General features: G+C 38.4%; 1 protein-coding gene across 4 annotated transcripts in view; it reads right to left on the bottom strand.

Moving 5' to 3' along the window:
• Positions 1-17137, bottom strand: part of FANCL (FA complementation group L) — a 31934-nt gene extending 14797 nt beyond the window's left edge. Inside the window, exons 1-6 of one of the 4 annotated variants that reach the window (XM_065682457.1) lie at positions 16993-17137; positions 13864-13922; positions 12921-12981; positions 11864-11920; positions 10089-10186; positions 4154-4250 (exon numbers count right to left, since the gene is read on the bottom strand). In XM_065682457.1, coding sequence (XP_065538529.1) covers positions 4154-4250; positions 10089-10186; positions 11864-11920; positions 12921-12981; positions 13864-13922; positions 16993-17085 — 465 coding nt within the window. In that variant the 5' untranslated portion in view covers positions 17086-17137. Of the gene's footprint in view, positions 1-4153; positions 4251-10088; positions 10187-11863; positions 11921-12920; positions 12982-13863; positions 13923-16646; positions 16668-16992 lie in introns of those variants that run through there. The other 3 variants (XM_065682458.1, XM_065682461.1, XM_065682459.1) reach the window with 3 other exon arrangements.
• Between the last annotated feature and the right edge of the window lie 6275 nt (positions 17138-23412).

The raw sequence follows: 23412 nt of genomic DNA, 5'->3' as shown, positions 1-23412 counted from the left end.
TTAGAATCATAAAACAGAATCACAGAATGGTTTGGGTTGGAAAGGACCTCAAGATGATTCGCTTCCAACCCCCCTGCCATGGGCAGGGACACCTCACACTAAACCATCCCACCCAAGGCTTCATCCAACCTGGCCTTGAACACCACCAGGGATGGAGCACTCACAGCCTCCCTGGGCAACCCATTCCAGTGCCTCAGCACCCTCACAGTAAAGGACTTCCTCCTTATATCCAATCTGTATCTTATATCCAAATCCAAATTCTACCAATGATTTACACAGCAGGTTTATAAAAATTGTATTGGGGTTTATATTGTGTTAGTACAAGAAAATGTTACAGAGAATCTTATCTGGGGAGGCATGAGAAGTCACAGCTTCCTGTCAGAATTAAGGAGTTAAGGCAAAGAAGTTCAGCTGTGCTGCTTCCCACAATCATTCTCCATCCAAAGTAAATGTGTAGACACAGATATTTTTCTTATCTATCAGGCACATGGCAATCAATTGCTCATAGGTTTTCAAATGTCTTTATTTTATGTGAAGTGTAATTCTACAGTAATGTAGAATGATGTAATTCTACAGGAATTAGTTTCAAATTGTTCTCTATGGCACAGAGCAAAAAACAGACAAACTTCTCGAGAGCATCCATCCTTCATTGCTTTGATTTTAATAACAACCCAGTGAATTTATGGATTTCACAGATGTTTAAGTTGCTTTGTAATGTGCCTTCCTTTGTGGTTTGCATTAGCAATCTCCTCTCTGAAGACACATCCTAAAACCTGAATGTCCCGTGCCTTTCCCTTTTATCATATCCGTGGCAGACAAGTTAACAGTGACAGAGCAAGAGAAGTGAAACAAGTGATTTGGAGGGAAGGCAGTTACAGCTTGCAGATGTACAGCCACAAAAGCTGTTTCTCCTATTGCAGTGTTACTGTAAGCACTGTAGTGTTACTGGATTTGTATTGTAGGCATTATTTTGCATTAAATACTTCAAAGCTTGCATAGAAACACACTTGTTTTCAATGTATAAAAGTATGCCTAGAACAAAGAATATTTCCATAGGATTAGGTTTAGGGCTACCTCATTTAAATCCCAGCAGCACAAGACAATTATGTGGTTACTTTCCTGGTGAACTCATTTTATGCAGTCTTTTGTAGGGTGCCTTTGAACAAGTGCTTGCAAACAGCTTCTACTAACTTTGTATTCACTTTAAAAACAACCCAAAACAAAAATCCTACAGTCTTTTTTCCCTGCATTTTTAGTCACATTTTCTTCAAGAGCACAATATTGTGCTGTGCACTAGGTAAGTGCCAAGAACTATGCAACGATTCTGTACATACGTACATGCCAGTTTTCATCCTTCCAGTATGAAATCCTATGTAAGTAAGGTGAGTGATTCCCCAGGAGATTATAGTGTTTTAAAATACTGTACCAGAACATATCAGGGACATCCTATTTCCTACAGTAACTTTCAAATGTATATGTTGGCAATCACCCTGCTCTTTAGAACTTAAGCACTTTTTAGACCAAATGTTTATATTGTACTTTTGAGCATGCAGCTAACTTTATCTAGAAAAAGGATTTCCATAACCCAAATCATTCAGACAACTATCAGACCATCCTGAGTACTACACATTCTTGCAGTGGTCTATTTGAATCCTTGGGATCTGAAAGGAAATCTGAGAAATGATTCTATGATCCTAAATAAAGGCCAATGCTTTTGGGTTTACACTTTTGAAGTTGCAAGCTTTGTTTTCAGAAATCACCTCTAGTAATGTATGTAAGTTGAGAATAGATAAAGATTTCTGGACCAAATAAGTCAGAAAACTAGTTCACAAAATGTAGTCTGAGCATTAAACAATATAGCCTCTTACAAGACTTAACCTTAATCATTTATACAAGGCAAAATTGGGAAGGAGATGATTTGGCTAACATACCTAGCTATGACCATTCTTGGGTCTTCCAGGTTTAAATTATAACCCCAAGTTTCTTAGACACTTCACAAGCAGTTGACATAGAGCAAGTGTTTTGAAAGGATAGTTCCTAATACAAAGCACCTTCAGACATGGATAGCAGGTGGATGTATTTGCCAAATGCACGCAGGAAAAGTCCTCAAAACACACCCAATCTGCTAAGAATGATGGCAAAGGAATATTATGAGGATTATCTCAATACACATCATAAGCTCAAGAAAAAGAATTTCCTAAATGACTGAATTGAAGAGTTTCTTCCCAAAAACATTGTGAAAGGCTTAGAAACTCATTTATCTGCATGGCATCCATGAGGACAAGGCTGAACAAACCCATCTGCCAGAATACAAGCAGGAGCCAGCCATATATGCTGGGGAGGAAAGGTTTAGCTCACATACTAACCTTAACCCAAGAAACAGCATTACAAAAAAAGACACATTTTGGGGTGTAGTTTTACTAAAGAAGGTTCTCAAAAGAAATCCCTTCAAAAAAACCCCACTTCAGTGAAGTCTTCTCAAATGTTTTAGATATGTATATGAAAGAAAATCAAATCCCCATGTCACCCAAACCACATTTTCCACAGGAATTTTCTCTTGTGACAAGTTTAAATGCCAGGCATGGTTTAAAAAGGACAAGCAATTGATCCTTCATCATAACAACTGCTTGGAAAAAAAACCAAAACAAAAGAAAAAAGATTGATGATTACTTGTTACAACAGACACATTGGATAATCTGGTCTCTTTATTACACTATATCCTTAGAAGGTGTTTTCTTCTGCTGTTAGGAGTCTCAAACTCAGATATTTCTTTACTATAAGGAAAGCACACAAGTTTTCACAAACCCAGAAAATTATAATCTCTGTTCTCTATTCTCTGTGATAAATTATGGCTAAACTGAACCAGCCAATGCTTAAGTGTGTTTGACTACAGCTGCTACTTGGTACAAATGGCTTTTGCAGTGTATTTTTCCTACAGTTTTATACTTCCAAATAGTTGAAATACTTTTCTTGCATCACCACAAAAATGAAGACAAAACTTAGGCACAACAGGCTGTACTGAATTGCTTGTGTCATACTAAGTCTGGGATAGCAGCTCCATTTAAAATCACGACAACACAGTCCCATCACTCTCCTCGCATGCTAAATAAGCCATAATTTTACTTCCCGAAATATCTTTTCCATCAATGTATTCAATAGAAAATTAATTGTGCATCCATTAGTCTGTGCATGCAGGACAGTTATACTCTTTTTAATATCCACTTTAGCAACCTTAACTCCTAACCAGCCCTTTTTCCAAGGGCTTTTCCCCTCAAAGTTAGCTTGTTTTATGATAAACTCAAAACTCCAAGTATTTAAAGGAATATGGGACGTCTGTAGAGGTGAAATTTAACCTTCAGTCCACTCCTCATGCCTTCAAGATTATTAGCTCAGACAGTAGTTCAAGGATAGTCCAAACAACAATATTTAGACATTTTTGGATCCATTTTTGTCCCCTAGACTGATTTTCTGAAGACAACAGCTATTACCACCCAATTGTCACCATCCCTGGATATTCATAGGTCCTGGATAAAGAGATCTTGAAATGAGAAATTCTTGAAATGAGTTCTCTTGAAATGAGAAATTCTATGAAGAGACATTGCAATTTGAGTTCAGTTTTAAGTACCAGGAAGAACTAAATGCCATGGATTTGCTTTGCAAGCTATCACAATCAGACAACTGTTTAGACTAAAAAGAAGTAACTTTTTTTAACGTAAGAAGTTCACTTCTGTGGTCAGTTTTTCATACATCTTTACATCTATAGCTCTAACAGTAAGACTTCCTAAACAAGCACCCCACCGTCCTCTCTTTATTGTTCTATGTATGGCCTCTGGATGGAGTGATAATGAACCCAAGCCTCCCAGGAGGCTTTGTCTGTTACCCAGTAAAATAACCGCAATATCATAAAGTGCTTTGATGCATAAAGTGTGATGCACAGTTTCATATGAAAAGGTTTACATATAACCATAATGCAATATTAATTTTAAATACAAAATCTGAAAACTCTATTTTCTGTTAACACTCGCCCCCCCCTTCCCCAATTATCTTGCAGAACAGATACACTAACAAACCAACTCTGTAAAACCCTTTCGAATTAAGAAACATCCATTTATTACAAGGAAGCCTTAAGATATTTTCTCCCCCATAAACTCACCTTTGCGTTGAACTTTAGAGTGACGAGATGCTGTCGACCACAAGAGTCTTCAGCTTTCAGTTTGATTGTAGTGAGGCCAGTATCTATGTATGCAACTCTGAAAGAGAAAAGAAAACTCTAACAGCATTGTGAAGTCCAGTTTGAAATGTCTGCATTACTCTTATTAGTCTGTTACAAATATTAATCAGAGGAAGCCCTGTATGCCAACCATTTCTGCTGTTCTAGATTTACTGCTGTTAATACACCAGTCAACTGCTTAATGCAGTCATATATCTTTGGGTTATTTACAATGTGTGTCAAGGCTCATGCTGTGGTCAGTGAGCACTGTGTTTCAGTTTTCCATCACCGGAACCTTTGACACACACAGCATGTTCCTGTCAGCCTCTACTTATGTACACATTAAACTTCCTGTCAAATCTTTGATCCATTTCTGCAGTTTCTTTACTGTATGAGACTTTTATGCCCTTGATTTGCTTTTCTCTTCAATGAAGTTCTCTTTTATTATCAATACCATTATTGTGGAAAACTCAGTGGATATTAGCTCATATTCTAGAATTGATTTGCTGCAGAAAATAATACCCAAACAGGTACAAAATGAGTTATTTATGATGATTTGCCTCTGTTTCGTGCGAGTTTTATACAGTATACACGAACCTAACCAAGTAGCAAGTACATATGAAACATAAGTTTTAAAACTTCTGACATAACCACAGACTCTTTGCTTAAGATGTCACCGATTTGTGCTTCCCACAACAACGAAGATGAATACGTGATGTGTTGTAAAACACATTGTTCTCTAGAAATGGGCTCATCTGAACAGCTTCAACAATTGCCAAAAAGGTTCAAACTTCTCCATACATTCCCCAGTGAACTGGGCACGTGGATATTCTGGCATTTTTTACTATGTCGTTCTTGTTGAAAGATAAAAAGCAGCCCAAGATTATTGTACAACTTATCACCTCTGACTGATGGAAAGGCCTTAGCAGAGTTCAAAGAAAGCATCTGCTTGCCGGCCTAAGTAACATTTATTTTTTCAAATCATTACATACTAGTCCAGTCACTCGAGCCAGCGTGCTGGGAAAAACAGCTCTCTTTCAAATGAAAACGGCAGTGGAGTTACAGAAGCCTGTACCAGAAGCAACAGACATACAGCAAAGGGTGTGCACATAGGAAGGAAGCGAAAAGAAAATTATCTACATAAAAGATACAGCTTCAAATATGAGTGGACTTAAAAATACAGATGGAAACAGCAGTGATTGTAGTGAGTAGGGAAAGAGATCTATTATTTCATGTTTAATGCTAATTAATGCAATATTAAATAGTCCTGGTAGTACTTTGACACACCTTTTCTCCACAACAGTTGAAAGAAATACAAGTCTTTATAAAAGTGTAATTTAACTGTAGTCAATTAAACTCGATTTATTCAGAAAGAATTAGAGCATTCTGTCTCCAATTGGAAGAAAATCGTTGCTCCTGCTTTGTTCCAACTTCACCTTAAAATTACATCACAAAGTTTTACAAAGATAAGAAACCTATATCTCACTTCTCCATCTCCTGTGGCCTAGAGTGGGGAAATTCTAAACCAGCAGCTAAGGCGCAGAATGGTTACTGTGATAAAACACATAGCAGTATCCAAACCAAAGTATAACCGGCACCTGCATCAGGGCACTATAAGGTTAAATTGCAAAAGAGAATGGAAGAAATAAAGGGATGCTGTCAAGGTGTTTAGGATTTAAAATGATCTGTTCCAACAATCATAATGTTTGGACCACCTCTCTCTGGAGATGCTAGAAGGGTGTGGATTATTTTAGTTTAAAAATAATGTTTGCATTTCCTTACTCTATATTGGGCGGGAGGAAACAAGATTAAAATATTATGTGTATTTCTTAAATAGTGATGGACATACATAACTTTAAGTTTATTTCTGAAATCCTAAAGGGTTTAGTACTTTTACAATTACTTTCACAACCTAACAGTCTCTAAAAGAAACACACATGCATGTGTGCACCTAATTACAGATTTTAAATATAAATATATGCACACCCTTATAATAAAAATACAGTGACAACATGATTATGTTCAACCATATTTGTAAAGAATCTTCACATTCAGTTTTACTGACAGTGTAAATTAGACAAAGTTTAAGAAGAAGAAAGGTAAGCATTTGGAAAAGGCGCAGAAAGCACCGATAATGGCTCTCTGTTATCTGTAGAGGGATACATCATAAAGTGATTTTTCAAGCTCGGTCCATTACTTGATTTTTAACATATTTTTAGTTTCAGAATTCATATGTAATGTATCTTTTCAAACCAGTTTCAAATATGATTTTCACTGAACTCGGAAATATGTGGAAAATATGTAGATCGTCACAGCTGTTAAGCACCACTACAATCTAAACAAATCTGCAAATCTTCTGACTTTTATTTGACATCAGCAACTAATTGTTAGTAGGAGATAACCAGACAAGCCAAACAAGACAAGACCTTGTAAGTATTATTCATCACAAACTATCTACTTAGAGTTTTCTACTAAGATGTCCCCTTTCAAACTTCATCACAAATAGGAATACTAAGGGGCCTATAAGGATGCTGGGGAGGGGCTCTTCATTAGGGACTGTAGTGATAGGACAAGGGGTAACGGGTTAAAACTTAAACAGGGGAAGTTTGGATGTAAGGAGGAAGTTATTTACTGTAAGGGTGGTGAGGCACCGGAATGGGTTGCCCAGGGAAGTTGTGAATGCTCCATCCCCGGCAGTGTTCAAGGCCAGGCTGGACAGAGCCTTGGGTGACATGGTTTAGTGCGAGGTGTCCCTGCCCATGACAGGGGGGTTGAAACTGGATGATATTTAGGTCCTTTCCAACCCTAACTGTTCTATGATTCTATGAATAAAAACACTGTGACAAGGGGCATACAGGGTTAAAGAATGCTCAGAATGAAAATTCACAGTCAGCTTTCCTTCCTTCCTCCCAACAAAATGTAACAACAGTAAACTGACTCTGGGATATGAGGGAGGATTCAATTTTCCATTTAGGATAGAAAAAATGAACTCAGTAGCTTTGTGGCTACCTGTTCTATATGACACCACTATTATTCTTCAGATAAAAAGGGATAAAAGGGGCAGTTCCATTAGACGGAAGGAAGTTGGACAGTGCTGTAAAAGTCAGATGAGCTACTTCATATGATTGCCTAATCAAATAAGGAATCGTTTACATAGGTGGTATTTCAGTTATAGAAACCTTCATTCCTCTGTAGGCTCCATCATTTTATCACACAAAAAAATGGAATGACCATAAAGATAGAAAGCCCCAGTTAAATCTCTGAAGCACTGTAATTCAGCGTAACACATGAATGATTGAGAGCAGATGACAATGCAGGATTCCCTTGGAAATGGGGAAGGAAAGAAAAGAAGATACTTACATGAGCAACCTTGGCAAGTATCAAGCAAAACCACATTGAGACTTGAGAGATCATGACTCACACCATGGCCTTAAGAGGTATTAGCAACCTTTATGAATCCACGTGAGGATGATAGGAGTCCTACAAATCTTTGAAAGTCCATAATGTACCTTCCCAAGATACTGTCATTGAATCAACCAGCGAGGTTATGAGATAGTATTAGAAGAGCCTTTCCTATAGCTTAGTACTACTACATGTGTATTCTCTCCCACCTCAGCTGATTAGGTTTGTGCTGGTATTTTTCCATGTTCTTAAAATGAAGGAAGTATCCTTTGAACTCCTCAGCTTGTAGGACAGCACTTAGTGTTGGAAATCTGGTACAATTTTATAACCTGCTGAACTATGACTGTTGTGTACAAGTAGTTGAATATGAAAACATATTCACCCTCTCCCACACCTAACTTAGGTCAAAGAATCAAGTTCTCTATGATACAGAGAAAGTGATTATATCTGATCACAGCAGCCTGCCCATTTGCAATCCTCATTAATGTTTGTACTTTCAGTGGCTTAGGAGGGAAGAGGTGCAAGATCATTGCAGATAATGCCTTCAATTTGTTTCTGAGAAACTTCACATATTCCTCAGAGAAAAGCCATTAGAACACACTAACTTTGTGCCATACCTGAGAGCTTCTTAACTTGCTGCAGAGGTAAAGGAACCACAGTTTATTGCTTTGATTCACCTTCAAACAAAAGATCCTTTTGCTTTTCAGTTGGATTTGGATGCAGTCAGCTTCCAGCATGACCCAAAACTTGCTAGGAAATGGTAAATCTAGGGTTCACAACAAGCCAGTTCTTTTCTAAGAAAAATCCTGATAAATAAAGCTGGAGGCTTCTCAAGGTGTGAGCATGGATTGAGCCTTACTGCCAGTACTAAATGCAGGCTTAGTTTTGTGCTGGAAGACCACACCAGCATGGCTTTAACTAACATGCAAATACACATCACCTGAAACTCAAAATCAGTCTTGGTTATGAGGCCTTCTTAGCAGCTCATTATATTGTTTAAAGCACTCTAAAATTAGAGGTGTAACTTATCAATGTACTTTGAATTGCCCTCTAAGTTCTTTTCCTTCCAACTCATAGTAAACCAGGTATGATCCCCTACATACAGCCCAGCCCTTTGGTTAACAATTAACTTCCCAACCAAAAAAACCTGAAAAGGTACCTTATCAAGGTGTATCTTTATTGAACTACATGACTCAACTTGATAAAGCACAGCATAATTTTGTGTGTCTACACAAAGACCATCTTTGCTGGAAACCAGGTCAAATTCTGCCCTAGAAGCATACTCTGGTAAAACACTGATATCCCTTTTAATAATAAACCACTGAATGTTTTGTATATGCAGTGACTCAGAAGAAGCTATTCAAATGTATTTTCAAAGTGTATTTTTAGTATGTTTAGCTATATTTATATAGAAAATTAGAAATATACTACATTTCATATATTTATATTTTTAAAGTATATTTATGGTCTTTAAGTATATACTGTGTTTGTTTTGCTGGCATGGGATTTCTGAAGGCTTTGGTTTTGGTTTTAGTTGGGGTGACAAGACTCACTTCCAGCTCTCCTTCTCCCAGAAGATGAACTGAACTGTCTCTTCTTCCACAGATACTCAGTTTATAGCACAGCACACACATGAAACATTCTTAGGTGCACCAAGCCTCCAGCCTCTGGTGACACAGTTTATACCCTCTTTGTGAAGTAACCAACATTTTCCCACTTTTCCCCCCTAACATGGTCTACTTGCAGTTTTTGGAGACTAAGGAATGCTTTTCAATAGCCCTTATCTCCATTTGAATGCATCTGGGTAGCAATATATATATATATGAGTTTCTCTCTGCAGGTGTCACAAATTGCTGGCTTTACAGCAAAGTGCCTCAAAGTGCTGGATTTACAGCTTTCCAAATTCTTCCCTCACCCACTTTTTTAGTTTTTTTCCCCTGGATTTACCTTTTTATGGATTAACTACCTTATTCCTTTGTATAAGGAGATCCTTGTGCTATGGAGAGCAAGACAGAACTGTTTCTTTAAGAACAATTATTCTAGTTCTAAAAAATGCATGAACTGTTTTCATAAAAGCATAAAAGTACATGAAGATGAACCATAGCATATGGGAACAGTCAAAAAAGAAAAGCTGTACAAAGTAGGAAAGAGAATGAAGAAAAAGGAGAGCTACAACTGCTGTATTAAATACAGTTACTATGCCAATAGTTTATAGGTCAAAGAAGAATTGATTTCTTGGTAGTAGCATCTCACCTTTCAGCTTAGTTATTTGAGACTTGAAAATACACCTTCAGTTGATACAGGTTTGTTTGGGTTTTTTTTTTCAAGTACAAACAAAGCAGCAGAGATTTGAAAGCAAAGCCAGTTTCTGAACAGGATAAATTAAGAGAACAAGCACAGTGATGTGTTCAACTCACACATACAAAAGAAGAACAGATATTCTAAAGATGTCTGTTAAGAAATAAAATGAACATACTTATTCCAACCCAGTATTTCTAAATCTCTGACAAGACAGGAGTAGTATTCTGGCGGCCGCGGTATATGCAGGTCTTGTGTATTCTTTAAAGCAATTTCCTGTTTAAAAAACATTTAAAACATCATTAAGAGAGATTTCAATATTTTTGCATCTATTTAGCCATGTGATTTTTGCAATCCATTCAAAAATATTAAGCTTATGTAAAATTAACTGTACACTGCATTTGTTTTGTTATAGCCTCCAGCTAAAGCAGACAAAGAAGCTGTTTGGTAAATTACTTCAGATACTGGTAATGAAAACATCTGCAATTGAAAAAAACAACCCCACAGATGTTGACAACTTGGTCTTCAGATGCAAATATCAAATGTGCCTCTTTTTCAGCTAATAAATTTGAAGTCAAGCATCTCGACTGAAAGAACATTTCAAAAGGTTCTATTAAGCCCACAGCTGTCTCCTGGGCCCCGCAGCCACAAAAGATGATACATGTATGAAATCCCTCATATTATTTTTAAGTAGCTATATACAACTTTATATAGCAATAAAAAATATAAATCAAAAGATCAGTTTCTCAGTTTTAACATCATAGGAACCCAGAGAGTAAGTTTTGGTACAGACACTCATCAAGTATGTCGTAACGCCTCAAGAAGAGATTTTTATCAAAGATGTAAAGCCACGTTATAGAGGAAAAACTAAACCAGATGTTCCACATTTCTATTGTGCTACTTGGTCTTTAAAGGTTTATTTCAGTTGAAATCACGCTTACAGGACAAATACATAAATTAATGAAAAAGATAATAAAATTATTAATAATTGAAAATAAAGGAAACTTAAATAAAAGAATAAATAAAATGAATCATAAAATCAGTATAACAGCCATTTCTGCCCAGTTCTCCTGAGGTGTCTGTTGTTTTTACTCTCTGCAGTGAGGATCACTACTTTATTATTTAGTATTAATTATACGTTCTCTGCCTTCTCATCATCTGAGTGCTTGTGTATCCAGGCAGAGATTAGGGGCTAACTATTACGAAATATTCTGAAATAGCCACATGTAGACATTCTTACTCAGTCCTATTCCAAGCACCTTTGCCTGGTTTAGTGTAATCCTGCTTGGCAGGGATTGAACCAATACTGAGAAAAGGCATTCCCAGTGTAGAGCAGTAGTTTTAATACCAGGAGGGTATTTTGCTGTTGTTTTGAAGCTTACTGTGTTTCACATCTAAGCTAAGTTGTATGCAAGTAATCTTTGCCAAGAATGCTCAGCGAGTAATATTTCACTAACGGACAAGAAATGGTCCATAGACTTTGCTACTCTTCAATCCCACATTAGAAAAAAGTAATAATAAATAATAAGTCTCTGAACTATAAAAATAACAATAAAAAAGCTTTCTGCATCTATTGGTCAAGTTGTTGCCCAGGTGAAAGCACCTTCAGCAATCCAATGACTGTATAATCATTTGCATGATTACAAGCTTTTTTTGCCATCTGGACAACAACAGGAATTCCAAGAAAGTCTTTGCAAAAAGGATGGCTGTATACTGAAATCCCCTGCTGCGATTCTAATTTTCCCATGACTCTCAAATTTCCAGAGAGTCACTTAAAATTCTAATGGATATTTACACAGATATTACATGAACATCATACATACAAAATGACCTTTTCTTAAAAATAAAACCCAACACAAAAATCCATCTATCAAACAGTAAGCTGTAAAAAACTGAAAGTGAAAACCAGAGCTTTGAGAACATCCCATCTCCCACATATGTTCTGTCACTTACCAAAATAGTTTTCAGTTCCACCATAAAGCTGCTGAGATCTGGACAGCTGTGCAGCCTCTGGAGGGAACACAGCATGAGTTCTTCAACTCATATCTTTCAGTGGTAAACAATTTCAGTCTAATTCTTTTTTTAGCATTGTCAAACTGACTGTTATAAAAAGCCCCAACTTTATATCACATGCTTAAATATTTCAATTACAAAACAAATGTCCCAGAGTACAGGAAACTTTCCTGAAAAAGTGAAAATCACTGCGGGTGAAAATGAACCATCACCTTTGTCACATGACACATCTGTAGAGCTTATAAAGACTCTATATATTTATAAAGACATTTATGAAGACTTCAGTCTTCACCAATGAGAACAGAAGCTTTAAAATTACTCAAATATTTCACAGTTGGTTACATTTTCTTTAGTCTCCAGACCCATTTGCTTTTAGATGCTGTACATGATTGAGAATCCCTGTTTATCTTCAGATGCTGTGCCTATTTACACTTCCCTTTCCTCAGCTCTGTATCTTTGGTTACTCCCAACTCGTAACCCCTGTTCTACAAAGGGGTGCACAGTCCATGAGATAGAGAGTCTCAACTAGCACACCTGGCAAAGATGCCTTCTTAGAAAGTTTCTAGATATAGGGGTTTAATTTAGACTCTGACTACAACACGATTTGTGCTATACCCAGCAATAATCAATGTGAATTCTTTTTGCACTGTGAACACTTTGCAAAAAAAAAAAAAGAAAAAGAGAAAAATAGATACAAAAATGAAAACCAAAATCTGTTTGAGAGATTAAAGACAAATTCCAGGCAAATGTCAGCGTCCATTTATTTTTAAAACATTCTATCTCAATCTTCAAAAAAAAAAAAAAAAGCTTGAATAAAGCTAAGTATTTACAAAATTCTGTTCATCTGTCCTTAGGCTGACCTGCAAATCCTTAAGTACACAGGAATAAATCTTGGCTGTACAATGAAAGGAGAGTTCTTTAGCAGTTTTAGAATAGGTGTGTGAATATAAGCTTTTCAAGCATGCACTTAACAAAAATGGTTAGAAAAGTTCTATACCTGCTTTAAAATTTGCTGATATTGATTCAGTATCTTCTTTAGGTGCCAGCTACACTCAAGCCTAGACAAACAGTATGTTGTGTAAGTTTTAAATTCACAATAAATGATTTTTATAAGAGATCAGAAAGTCTGCTACACAGCAATATAATATACCAAAGGAAGTAAATAATACTTCAGAATTTCTTTGAGTTTCACATTCAAAGTTATTTAAAACTTTCAAATGTCACTATCCCAAAGCCCATTAAAAATTAAGCATTTACCTACAAAAGCCTGTTCTTTGCAGAAAACAACAACATAATTCTTGCAAGCTAGTATGACTTCATAAAATATACCTATATATAAAAATTACAACCTGAAAATGTCAAAGTTACCTATAATGTGGTTTTAAGTATCTGACCTAGAATGTAATAAAGCTCTCGAATACCACATCTGTTCACATTCAGAGCAGGCTTGCCCAGGAAGAACTATGGACTGTTGAAGTGTGCATACAACACACACACATCTCCACGTATTACTGTGATATACACAGTGATAAGAACAGAGCTTTTAAATAAAAGTTCATCAAGTCCATAATTGCTTAAATTTACAACTTTACACTGAATTTTCTGTTTTCCAAACAGTGACATACAAATAATCTGACTTAAATGAACATTTTTCCTCCCTTTCTATATAAATACAGCCAATTAATTGCAACAGGTTTCAAAGTTAATTAACAGGTTTTAAAGTTAATTAAAGAAAATATTTTGATATAAGTAATGTTTATTTTCAAGATTTTACTAACACTGAACAATTTTGTTGCAAGGTTAACTTGAAATCAGTGAGAATTAATTACCAACATTGATATAGGAAAAAATAGTAATTCATATGCATATTCATCAGCGCTTTTATCAGAATAAACTTTTGTTATATAGATTTACAAACTGCTTTCATAAAACTATCTTACCTTGCATTTTTCAGTTGAAAATCCATTGGTAACAGTATCCTGATGTGGAAGTCTCTACCCTTGAAAATAATCATTTAGTTAATAGGAAGGTCAGGAAAACTATAAAAAAAGTAGACACTTGTAGTAAATATTCCCCGTAAGATCAGCTACTAAGAAAGCAAGTTCATCTTATGTGACTTTCAGGAATATTATTCAGGAAAAAAAATACTAGCATGAGTGACAGGTAAAAATAAAACTGATTTTAATTTTGAAGTTGAAGCAGTCTTGACCTCTAACTCCGAGTATCTAGTAAAAACTTTTCAGTGCATCACCTTTCATAAAGCAAAAATAACACCTTTCAGGAGAAAAATAAACATTATCTAAACCTGGGCAAAACTAAGCAATATAATTTAGTCCAAGTTATGCTGAAGCACATGAAAGTCTGTCTTCAACTCAAGTAAAAGTCAAAGCAGACTTTTACCATAAAAGTACTTCACTGAAAGGAACTTGGGCACTTATCCACAACACAATCCTGCAAGTTTTTAGAAACTGGAAACAAAACCAATTTTTTTTTCTTGTTAATGCAATTCACCCACTTGTATTTTCAGTAATTGTCCCTATTTCTGATACTCCTACTTTCTTATGGGATGATCAAAATAAAACTGAAATAAGGAAGGTTTGCTAGCAGGTTTAACTCCTCCTTGATGCAAGGAGGGCAGTTAACTCCTCTCAAACCTTTTATTCCAGATTCCCTTCCAGCTCAGCATACCCTGAATTATACCCACAAATTCTGAGATTTCTTCAGCAAGAAGTGAAGAACAAACCTAGATTTCCTCCTGTGATTAGATGACTGACTGAGTGGATGCTTTATCTCAATTTCAGAAAGGCTTTTATTTCTGTCTCCCACAATGTCACAGACAAACTGAAGAAAGATGAACTAGATAAGCTGACAGTGAGGTGGGCTGAAAACTTGCCAAAGAGCTGGGCTCAAAGTGTTGTGATCAGCAGGACAAAGTCCAGTGGGAAGTCCCTGACTAATGGTACACACCAGGGGTCAGTCCTGGGGCCAACACTGCCCTTCATTAGTGGCTTTCACTCAACAAGTTGGCAGAGGATAGGACACTGGGGAATGGTTGGTAGACTATGTGACTGTGCTACCAGTCCGAATAACCGCAGCAGGATGAGGAAATGGGCTGACAGGAGCCTCATGAACTTAAGAAAATGGAAAGTCCTGCACCAGGAGAGAATTCACACCATACACCAGCACATGCTGGTGGCTGATCAGCTAGAGAACATCACTGCAGAAAAGGACCAGGTGGACCTCATGGACCTGAAGTGAGCCTGAGCCAACAGCATGCTTGCAGCCAAGACAGCCAACAGCCCCATGTGCTGGATTAGGCAGAGCATTTCCAACAGGTCTAGTTAGGTGATCCTTCACCCCTGGTTAGCATAGGTGAGGCACACCTGAGGTGCTGGGTCCCCAGTACAGGAGAGGCATGGACATGCTGGAGTTAAACCTGCAAAGAGCTGCGAAGGTGATTAAGAACTTGAAGCATGTGTCATATGGGGAGAGACTGCTTAGCCTGGAGAAAAGAAGGCTCAGAGGATAACTTACCAGTGTGCACAAATACCTGCTGGGGATGGGGCTTTGAGCAACCTGGTCTACTGGAAGCTGTCCCTGGAAGCTGGATGATCTTTAAGGTCCCTTCCAACCCTAATCATTCCAAAACAAGATTCTATGACTAAAGAAAGTGCACACTCCAAGTGACACACACTGGCAAGGTGAGAGGCAATGGATACAGGTTGAAATACAAGAAATTTCACCTAAATGCAACTAAAAAAACTCAGTAACAGTGAGAGTGTTCAAACACTGGAACAGGCTGTCTAAGACATTAGCAGTATCCATGCTTGGAGACATTCAAAACACAGCTGGACACTATCTTGAGCAACCTGCTCCAGCTAGAGGACCTCCAGAGGTTCCTTTCAACCTCAGTGTTCCTGAGATGCTCACAAGCAAAACCAAGATCATAGAATCATACTATAGTTAGGGTTGGAAAGAACTTTAAGATATCTGTTTCTGAACTGAATATAGCCCATTGGCACATCAATTGCTTCCAATCTCCTCCAAAGCTGATGTTTACTGCACACTTAAGTGCATAACCTCAGACTTGGCTATGCTATGGCCTCAGCCCTAATAAAAAAATCACATCTAAAAACAGATGCTCACACTCGCATCTCAAACTTCCCATTAACCCCAGGATGCATTCTAGCACACAGAGCAGTTCAGAAATCACATCTGTTGGAGTCATACAAACATAAACACACACTTCCAAATGTCTTGTGAAAGCTGGATGCGAGAGTCACAGAATCATTAGGGTTGGAAGGGACCTCTGGAGATCACCTGGTCCAACCCACCTGCCAAGGCAGGCCACCCAGAGCAGGTTAAATAGGAAACCTTCCTGTATTTTGACTGCAAAAACTACACTTTTGGAAACGCAAGTTTGACACAGACCACGTCTTTTGACTTTACAGGAGGAAAATCCCGTGCTATTTCTAAACAGAAATACACCTGCAAAGAGCTGTTTCTGTGGTCTGTCTGCACATGCATGTGTGATATGTTAACAAGCCACGCCTGCAGCATCACTTCATAGTGCCTCTGATGGCAAAGATGGCTTTAGAGCATCCACTCTCAACGTGTTCCAGGTGCTGCCCTCCCCACACTAACTATCAGTGAGATGATGCCGCTACTTAAGCTTAAACCTCAGAAACGCAGGAAGTGAAGGAAAATACACACAGTTACTCACTTGCTCCAAGCTTTACCCTAGGCCTAGAGCGCAGGCACACTGAACCTGCCCCAAAGCCACATAGGCCAGCACAAGGAACCCGGCGCAGAGGCCATCGGCCAGCCCGCGCTGCCACAGGAGCAGCAGTCGGTGGGCACAGACAGTGACAACCCGCAGGACCGCGGCATGGCCGGCTCGGCCAGCACCGCCACCACACAGCACGGGCCCCGCGAGGCGCTTCCTGCCTCACAACCCCGGCGGCTGCGAGCGCGGCCGGGAAGCTGCCAGCCCGGGACGAGGCGGGAGGCGCGTTCTCCCTCACACAGCCCCGGTGGCGCAGGAAGGGGAGCAGCGCCGCCGCCGGTACCTGCGCCGTGACGAAGCCCTCATAGACGGTCCGCTCGCGGTTCTGCGGCAGCAGCAGCGGGCACTGCCGGAGCAGAGCGGCCGAGCCCGCCATTACCGCTCGGCACCGCCGTTCGAATCCGACGCGCTTCTGGCTGAGGCCCCGCCCCTGCCGGCGCGCGCGCCTGAGGGGAGGGGAGGGGAGGGGCGGGGCGAGTCGCGCGGCGCGGCCGTTAGGGCGGGCGCGTGCCGGCCGTTACCTGAGGCGGTGAAATGGGCGCCATGGAGTAACGAGGACACCGACCAGCGGGGCCCTTTACACGCAGCCAAGGCAAGGGGGTACTTCTGGCTTGGTCAGTGCATTGCTTTGCTAGGGATCCGCGTTCTAGGAATATCAGGTTTCATCCCTGTGAGGGTGCTGAGGCGCAGGGTGCCCAGAGAAGCTGTGGCTGCCCCATCCCTGGCAGTGCTCAAGGCCAGGTTGGACACAGGGGCTTGGAGCAAGCTGCTCCAGTGGAAGGGGTCCCTGCCCTTGGCAGGGGTTGGAGCTGGAGGAGCTTTAAGGTCCCTTCCAACCCAAACCAGTCCGTGAATCATACAGTGTTTTCTGCTGCAACACATGTAGAGTGATAAGAGCTCTTCTGCCCCCTCACTAAAGTGTTGGAAGAAAAAACTTCCTCTCTTTTTCTGGATGGGCTGCCATGACAGTCACTGTGTTTGGGAAAGCCTGAGGAGACTTGAACAAAACAATGGGGTTTATTATATGTGTTTCACGCGGACTTAAGACTTTGCATAACTTTGTGGCTAAGCATCACATAAAGCACAGTAAGATGCAGCTTCTGCCTAAATAAACATGTTTAAGAAAGAAAAAAGGTTTACAAAGTGATAGGTGATTTACCAAAGTCACCTACTTGGGGTGTTGCATCAGCTTTGGAGGAGTAGCCTCAGAGAAACCCTGAGGCTGCTTCCCTTGGGCACAAATGCAGTCTGATTCGCATGCAGTGTATTGCTGAAGGTTGTAGAAGGTCATATACTTGCAGGTCATCTGATAAGGCCTCCACTGTTGGTTCTGGTGTGAACGACTGAAGTGACTAAATCTTGACAACTTTTACAGTTATTTATCGCTTGGAATAGAGGAGGTTGTTCGTCCCAGCACCTGTTGAGTTGTTCAGATCTTTAAACCAGTGCTTCTTATTGTGGAACTAAGTGCAAAAAGCCCAGGAAAATACAGACAAAGCAGTATTAGCAGGAGCTCGGTTGTTCCAGGCCAGCGAATGGGAAGGGGCTGAAAGTTTAAGGCAGTTGGAGAACTACTGTTTCTGCTGGCAGCAGCTCAGTACCTGTGGGTCAACAGATGACTTGATAGGGAAGCAAAAAACCCCAATGAAATGTTTCAACCTGCAGCTACATCTTATTCCGTTAGCTTGTGACACCTGTACATGGAGATTGTGTGGAAATAGGAGTCAAAAGGGCTCAAACCCTTTGCAATTTTATATTGACTATTAGAAATACAGCTGCTATATGAGGGAATGAACGTGAAGCTTTGCTCATTTGACCTAGGTGTTAGTCTCTTGTGTTCTCTGCTTGTTTTGTGTACCGCCAAAGTTCATCCTGCCAGTGGTTTGCCCAAGCATCTGGCATACAATGCACTAACAAGAGTCAATAGGAAGGTGAATGAGTCCCAAGATTTGCCAATTTGTCATAGGAAGATTTGCAGGAATACATGCTAAAATTCCCAATACATCCTCAGTGCTGGCTAACAGGGGTTGTTTGGGTTGTGTTTTTTTTTTTTTTTTTTTTTTTTTTGTCTTCTTTTGTTTGTTTTTTTTTTTTTTTTTGTTTTGTTTTTTGTTTTTTTCCCCACACCTTGCAGGTATCACTGATGATTTTCAGACTTAAATTTTCAGTGTAGCTGAGAAAGACACGTTCTAGCAGTTGACGTCTTTGCAAGAATGTTGCTCTCGTCACATTTTTGTCCTCCAGAGAACTCGGGACAATGTAAGACTCAGTTACCAGCTCAAGAAACATTTTCTAAATAGGTGCACAAAAGGGGCTTAAATACCACTATATTTAACTCATAGGGCCGTGGCTTGCTCCCCTAAAGCTGTTGGTGTGCATTTCAGTACCCAGCAGGACTCATCTTGAGCAGTTCATCCAGTGCTTCATAGTAAACTGTGTCCTTTGTATCTATTAATTTCATTTTGCTCAAAACATTTATTGAGCTGTTTTCTCTCAATATGCATTACATTCAAAATTACCTTACTGAATTGTGAAATATCTCTGTACTTTACCAAGTACAGAGATTGTTTCTTAATTGCATCAAATGCAAAACTCAAGACAGTTTTTCTTCTTCTTTTAGCCATGTTTCTCTTACTCTCTGACTTTAAAAAATAAATGTGAAATCACTTTAGCCAAGTACCCTTATGGAGTAATTTATCTGAATAAAAATACTGCAATATCAGAACCATAAAATATTTTAGTACTGAGGCCCAGAGAACATTAGTCACTATGTTACACCATATATACTGCACACTTTTAAACTTTGTATAAAAACTGATTTAACTGAAACATGTTACTTTGATGTGGCACACAGACTTCAGCATCTTTAAAACATGACAATAACAAAGTAAAAGCAAGGAGGTCTGACAGATACATTTTTAAGGGAAAGGAGTCCTTTCAGTCACAGGCCAACTTAATTGCAATCATTGTTTGCCAGAAATATCATAATGGAGTTTCTTATTAATTATCTGTATCACATTCAACCAGCTAAGTAATGATAGTATGATAGATTTGATAGTAAAATTTTCTCATAGTAAAATTTTCTCAGGAGCAGTCAGACAGCAAGTACAGTCACAGAAAACAATTCACATGAACCCACTCAGTTACCTACCCCCCCATTATTGAAATAATTATCTTTCTTAAGAGCTTGATTTTTAAGTTTACTTAAGGATATTATGTAAGGCAAGAAAATAAGCGTGTTATTCCCCAACATTAGTATCTCCAACAAAGCAATCAATTTAAAACCATGCAAAATTGCTAATATTGTTATTGCTGTCCTCCTTCATAACTCAGTGTCATTTTATTCATCTCACCCCCAAGAAACGACCTTTTCTGTGCATATCCCGCCTTTTTTCCACAAATCCACTGAGTGACAGAATCTCATCCTAATCCTATTTCCATTTAGATGTTAGAGAAAAGCACTGTAGACCTTCGAGGGAATAAGTAATCAAAATGGGAAGATAATAATATGTTTATAAAATCTGGATTTTATAAGAGCAAATCGAAAAATTACAGTAGTATTTCAAGCCACTGAAGGTCAATGTTACTGAGTTCAGAGCCATCGATCAAGCATTTTTAAATGTTCATAGTTAAGATTATTTTTAATATTGAACATCTCTATTTCAGACAGCACCTCTTCAGAGGTGACTTGCCATCTACCTAGCAACCACAAAATATGGTGTTAAAAGCAGATATTTCTAATGGAAAGCCACGCTAGGAGAAATCTACTACATATTTTAGTTGTCTTTAAGCAGAACTAAAAACACAGAACAATTTCACAGGCCTCTACAAAATGCATCATACACCACAGTTCAAGAATTTGAGCCCTAATGACTGCTTAAAGGTAAAAGCACATGAAATTCAATATTGCAAAAGAATACTTTGAGTAATAGGCAGTTGTACCTTTTTTTACTAAAGGTAAATTTGCTTGCTTTTGCCTAAAAGCTACACCAAAGGAGTACATTCTGAAAGCCAGTGAAACTTAACAGAGGTCCTAGAAGGTAACATTTAAATCTCCTCAAGAGTTTCTCTGTCTTGAGCTTCAGTTTTCCACTGTTTGAAAGGACAGCTTAGACACACTAGCAGCCATTGAGATTAAATTGAGTTTTCTGTGACTAAACCAAGAAGCCATATTTGTCATCTAAAGAAGGTTTTACTGTACTGTTGCTCCGACTGAATGGCTCACTGTCGTTCTGCGACAGTCTTGCTCTTCCATTCACACTCTCCTGTTCCTGCAACCCTTCCTTTGTTTTACCCAAGAACTTTTGCTACAAAATACTTCTAGTGATTTGCATAGAGTTGTTTTACACTGTACTTCTGGCTATTTTCAAACCATTTTGTGTCATTAACAATTCACAAACTCGGATGGAGACTCTGGATATCTCTATTATAATACCTCACTACAAAGCAGCACAGCTGTTAACAAAAGTGTCTGAAGCAGCAAATGTGTCTGGTTTGATGATTTGGAATGCAATTGTTCTTCTGTATTGAAGAACTTTCATATTAGAAAACACATGCTGGTACTGAAACCAAGAACACTGATTGATCTATCAACAGCATAAAATGATTAAGTAAGCATTGGATATTTTAAAATGTCTTGGGTGTAGAGTGTCTCAAAGCTCCTGTTCATCTCTGTATGTATAGGCAAAATCTTGGCACTCTTTTTGGCAGATGACCCTGTGAAATGACTGATGTATTAACATTAATACATTCACATAAATTAACTTTTGCACATAAAAACCACGGAGGCTTTGAGCCCAATTACATCTGTCTGAATTGTACAAATACTCCCTTTGCGGTCAGTGGCAACTCCAGAAGATGAGGCCAATCCATATGTTATATTGATTCTAAATGCACAAGAATATGAAGTTAATCCCTCTCAAACCTTGCAGAGCACAAACTCTTGGAGATCTTCCAAGCAGCCAGATGAAAGTTGCCTTTCAGAACCAGGGAATGTATGTTGTTAGAGATTCCAGAAGATGCTGGACCAAAATCTGGCTTTGCTTTTACTAGTATAAAATGAGACTATTTCAGTGGACATGTACACCAATATGAAAGTGATTGTTATCTCACAAGGTAGAGTATAATGCTATCATCTTCCTTCCTCTTAATTCCTAAGAAAATCAAAGTGAAGATAACAAACAAGTGAAAGTACTGTTTTGTTCCAGCTAGAATTTTTATAACCCATAAACCATTTGTCAGGTACTTCATGATAGCTTTTCGGGTCCCTTGTGTGCTCCTAGTAGGTTTTATCTGGAGATAATTCAGATACCAGAGTCATGACTGACAGTATAAATCTTCCCAGGTAGGTTGAAAACTGTTCAAAGTTGCAAACACCTGTGGTCTGTGCTTGCATGTGAATGTAATCTCCTGTTATACACAGGACTTGTAGCATCTATGGCAGTCATTGCAGTTGTGAAAAATGTTTCTGTGAAGTTAAAGTTAGCACCTTTAGATGTGTTCACACTGATTTTTTTGTCCAGCCAGCCACTGAACCTGAGTATTTTGAACTTAAGGCATTTTACCTGGTTGTTGGTACTGCCTTCTTGTGTGATTTTCTAAATGCTGAAAGAATACAAAACCATTTCTCAAGCATAGCTCAGAATGCACAGTGTAACTTTCAGTATCCAGTTCAGAATCCTCAGATTTTACAGCATAGCTAGATCATGCAAGTAACTGAAATAGAAATTCATTTGCTTAATAAATAAGTGCTGCATTTGCATGGTGTTAAAGTATATGCTTATGACCGGCTAAGTTCCAGCCTTCATGCCTTTATAAGTCAATATTGTCTAGCAAAACAAAATAAAACCCCTGTATTATCCAAAGTGAGGAAAATCATTTAGACAGAGCCATAGCATTGAGCATTATTTTCTCTACATTTTCATTGTTTCCTCGCTACAGTTTAGAAAGCTTATATAATAAACATTCTTAAGCAAATCCAAATATGTTTTCATAAGCTTCATGGTGACATAAGCAGGTGAAACAAGAAAGAACTACATTTGTATGCATCTTTAAATGATAAAATTACTCCATATTCCCAGGTTGGTGGGGGGTACAGAGTATACTCACGGCAAACACTAATTTTCAAACACTAAGGTCAGAAAGGTGAGTCACTGCTTCCCAGTACATTAAGAATGTCTAACTTAACTCTTGATCCATTTAAAAGAATTGCCTCAAAACTCACAGCAAAACCAGACATTATTCAAGGGTAGCAGTCGATAAACTGGGGCAAATCCACTCTTTGTCTTACAAAGATGAATTGCTGGTCTGTCTAAACTTAAAGTTGTATGTGCTCAGTGGCTTTAAAACCTCATTGTCTCTGCACATGCACCTTATGAAGAAAGCTGATTTGTCTAGATTAGTTTTAAAGCCAGTAGTTGCAATTCTGGTGATTTTACTCTAAGCTAAAAAGTTTTTTATAGCACTTTATTACATTTAGCTTCATACCAGTTTTAAGTAAATGCGTCAGAGGAGCACAGACTATAAAAGTAGTGAATGCTGTGCAGAAATTAGAAAGAAAAAAGAAAAATACATAATATATGATATAAAAAGAAACAGATAACAAAAATTAAAAGGATTTTACTAGAGGAAAAACAATTTCATTTTATCGTAAAGCTCTAAATGAATAAAATAAAGTCTTTGAATGTGAAGATGATTAAAAAGA

The sequence above is a fragment of the Lathamus discolor genome, chromosome 5, assembly GCF_037157495.1.
Source record: "Lathamus discolor isolate bLatDis1 chromosome 5, bLatDis1.hap1, whole genome shotgun sequence".
NCBI lineage: Eukaryota > Metazoa > Chordata > Aves > Psittaciformes > Psittacidae > Lathamus > Lathamus discolor.
The sequence above is the reverse complement of the archived record's forward strand: the minus strand, read 5'-3'. Positions and strand labels throughout refer to the sequence as shown.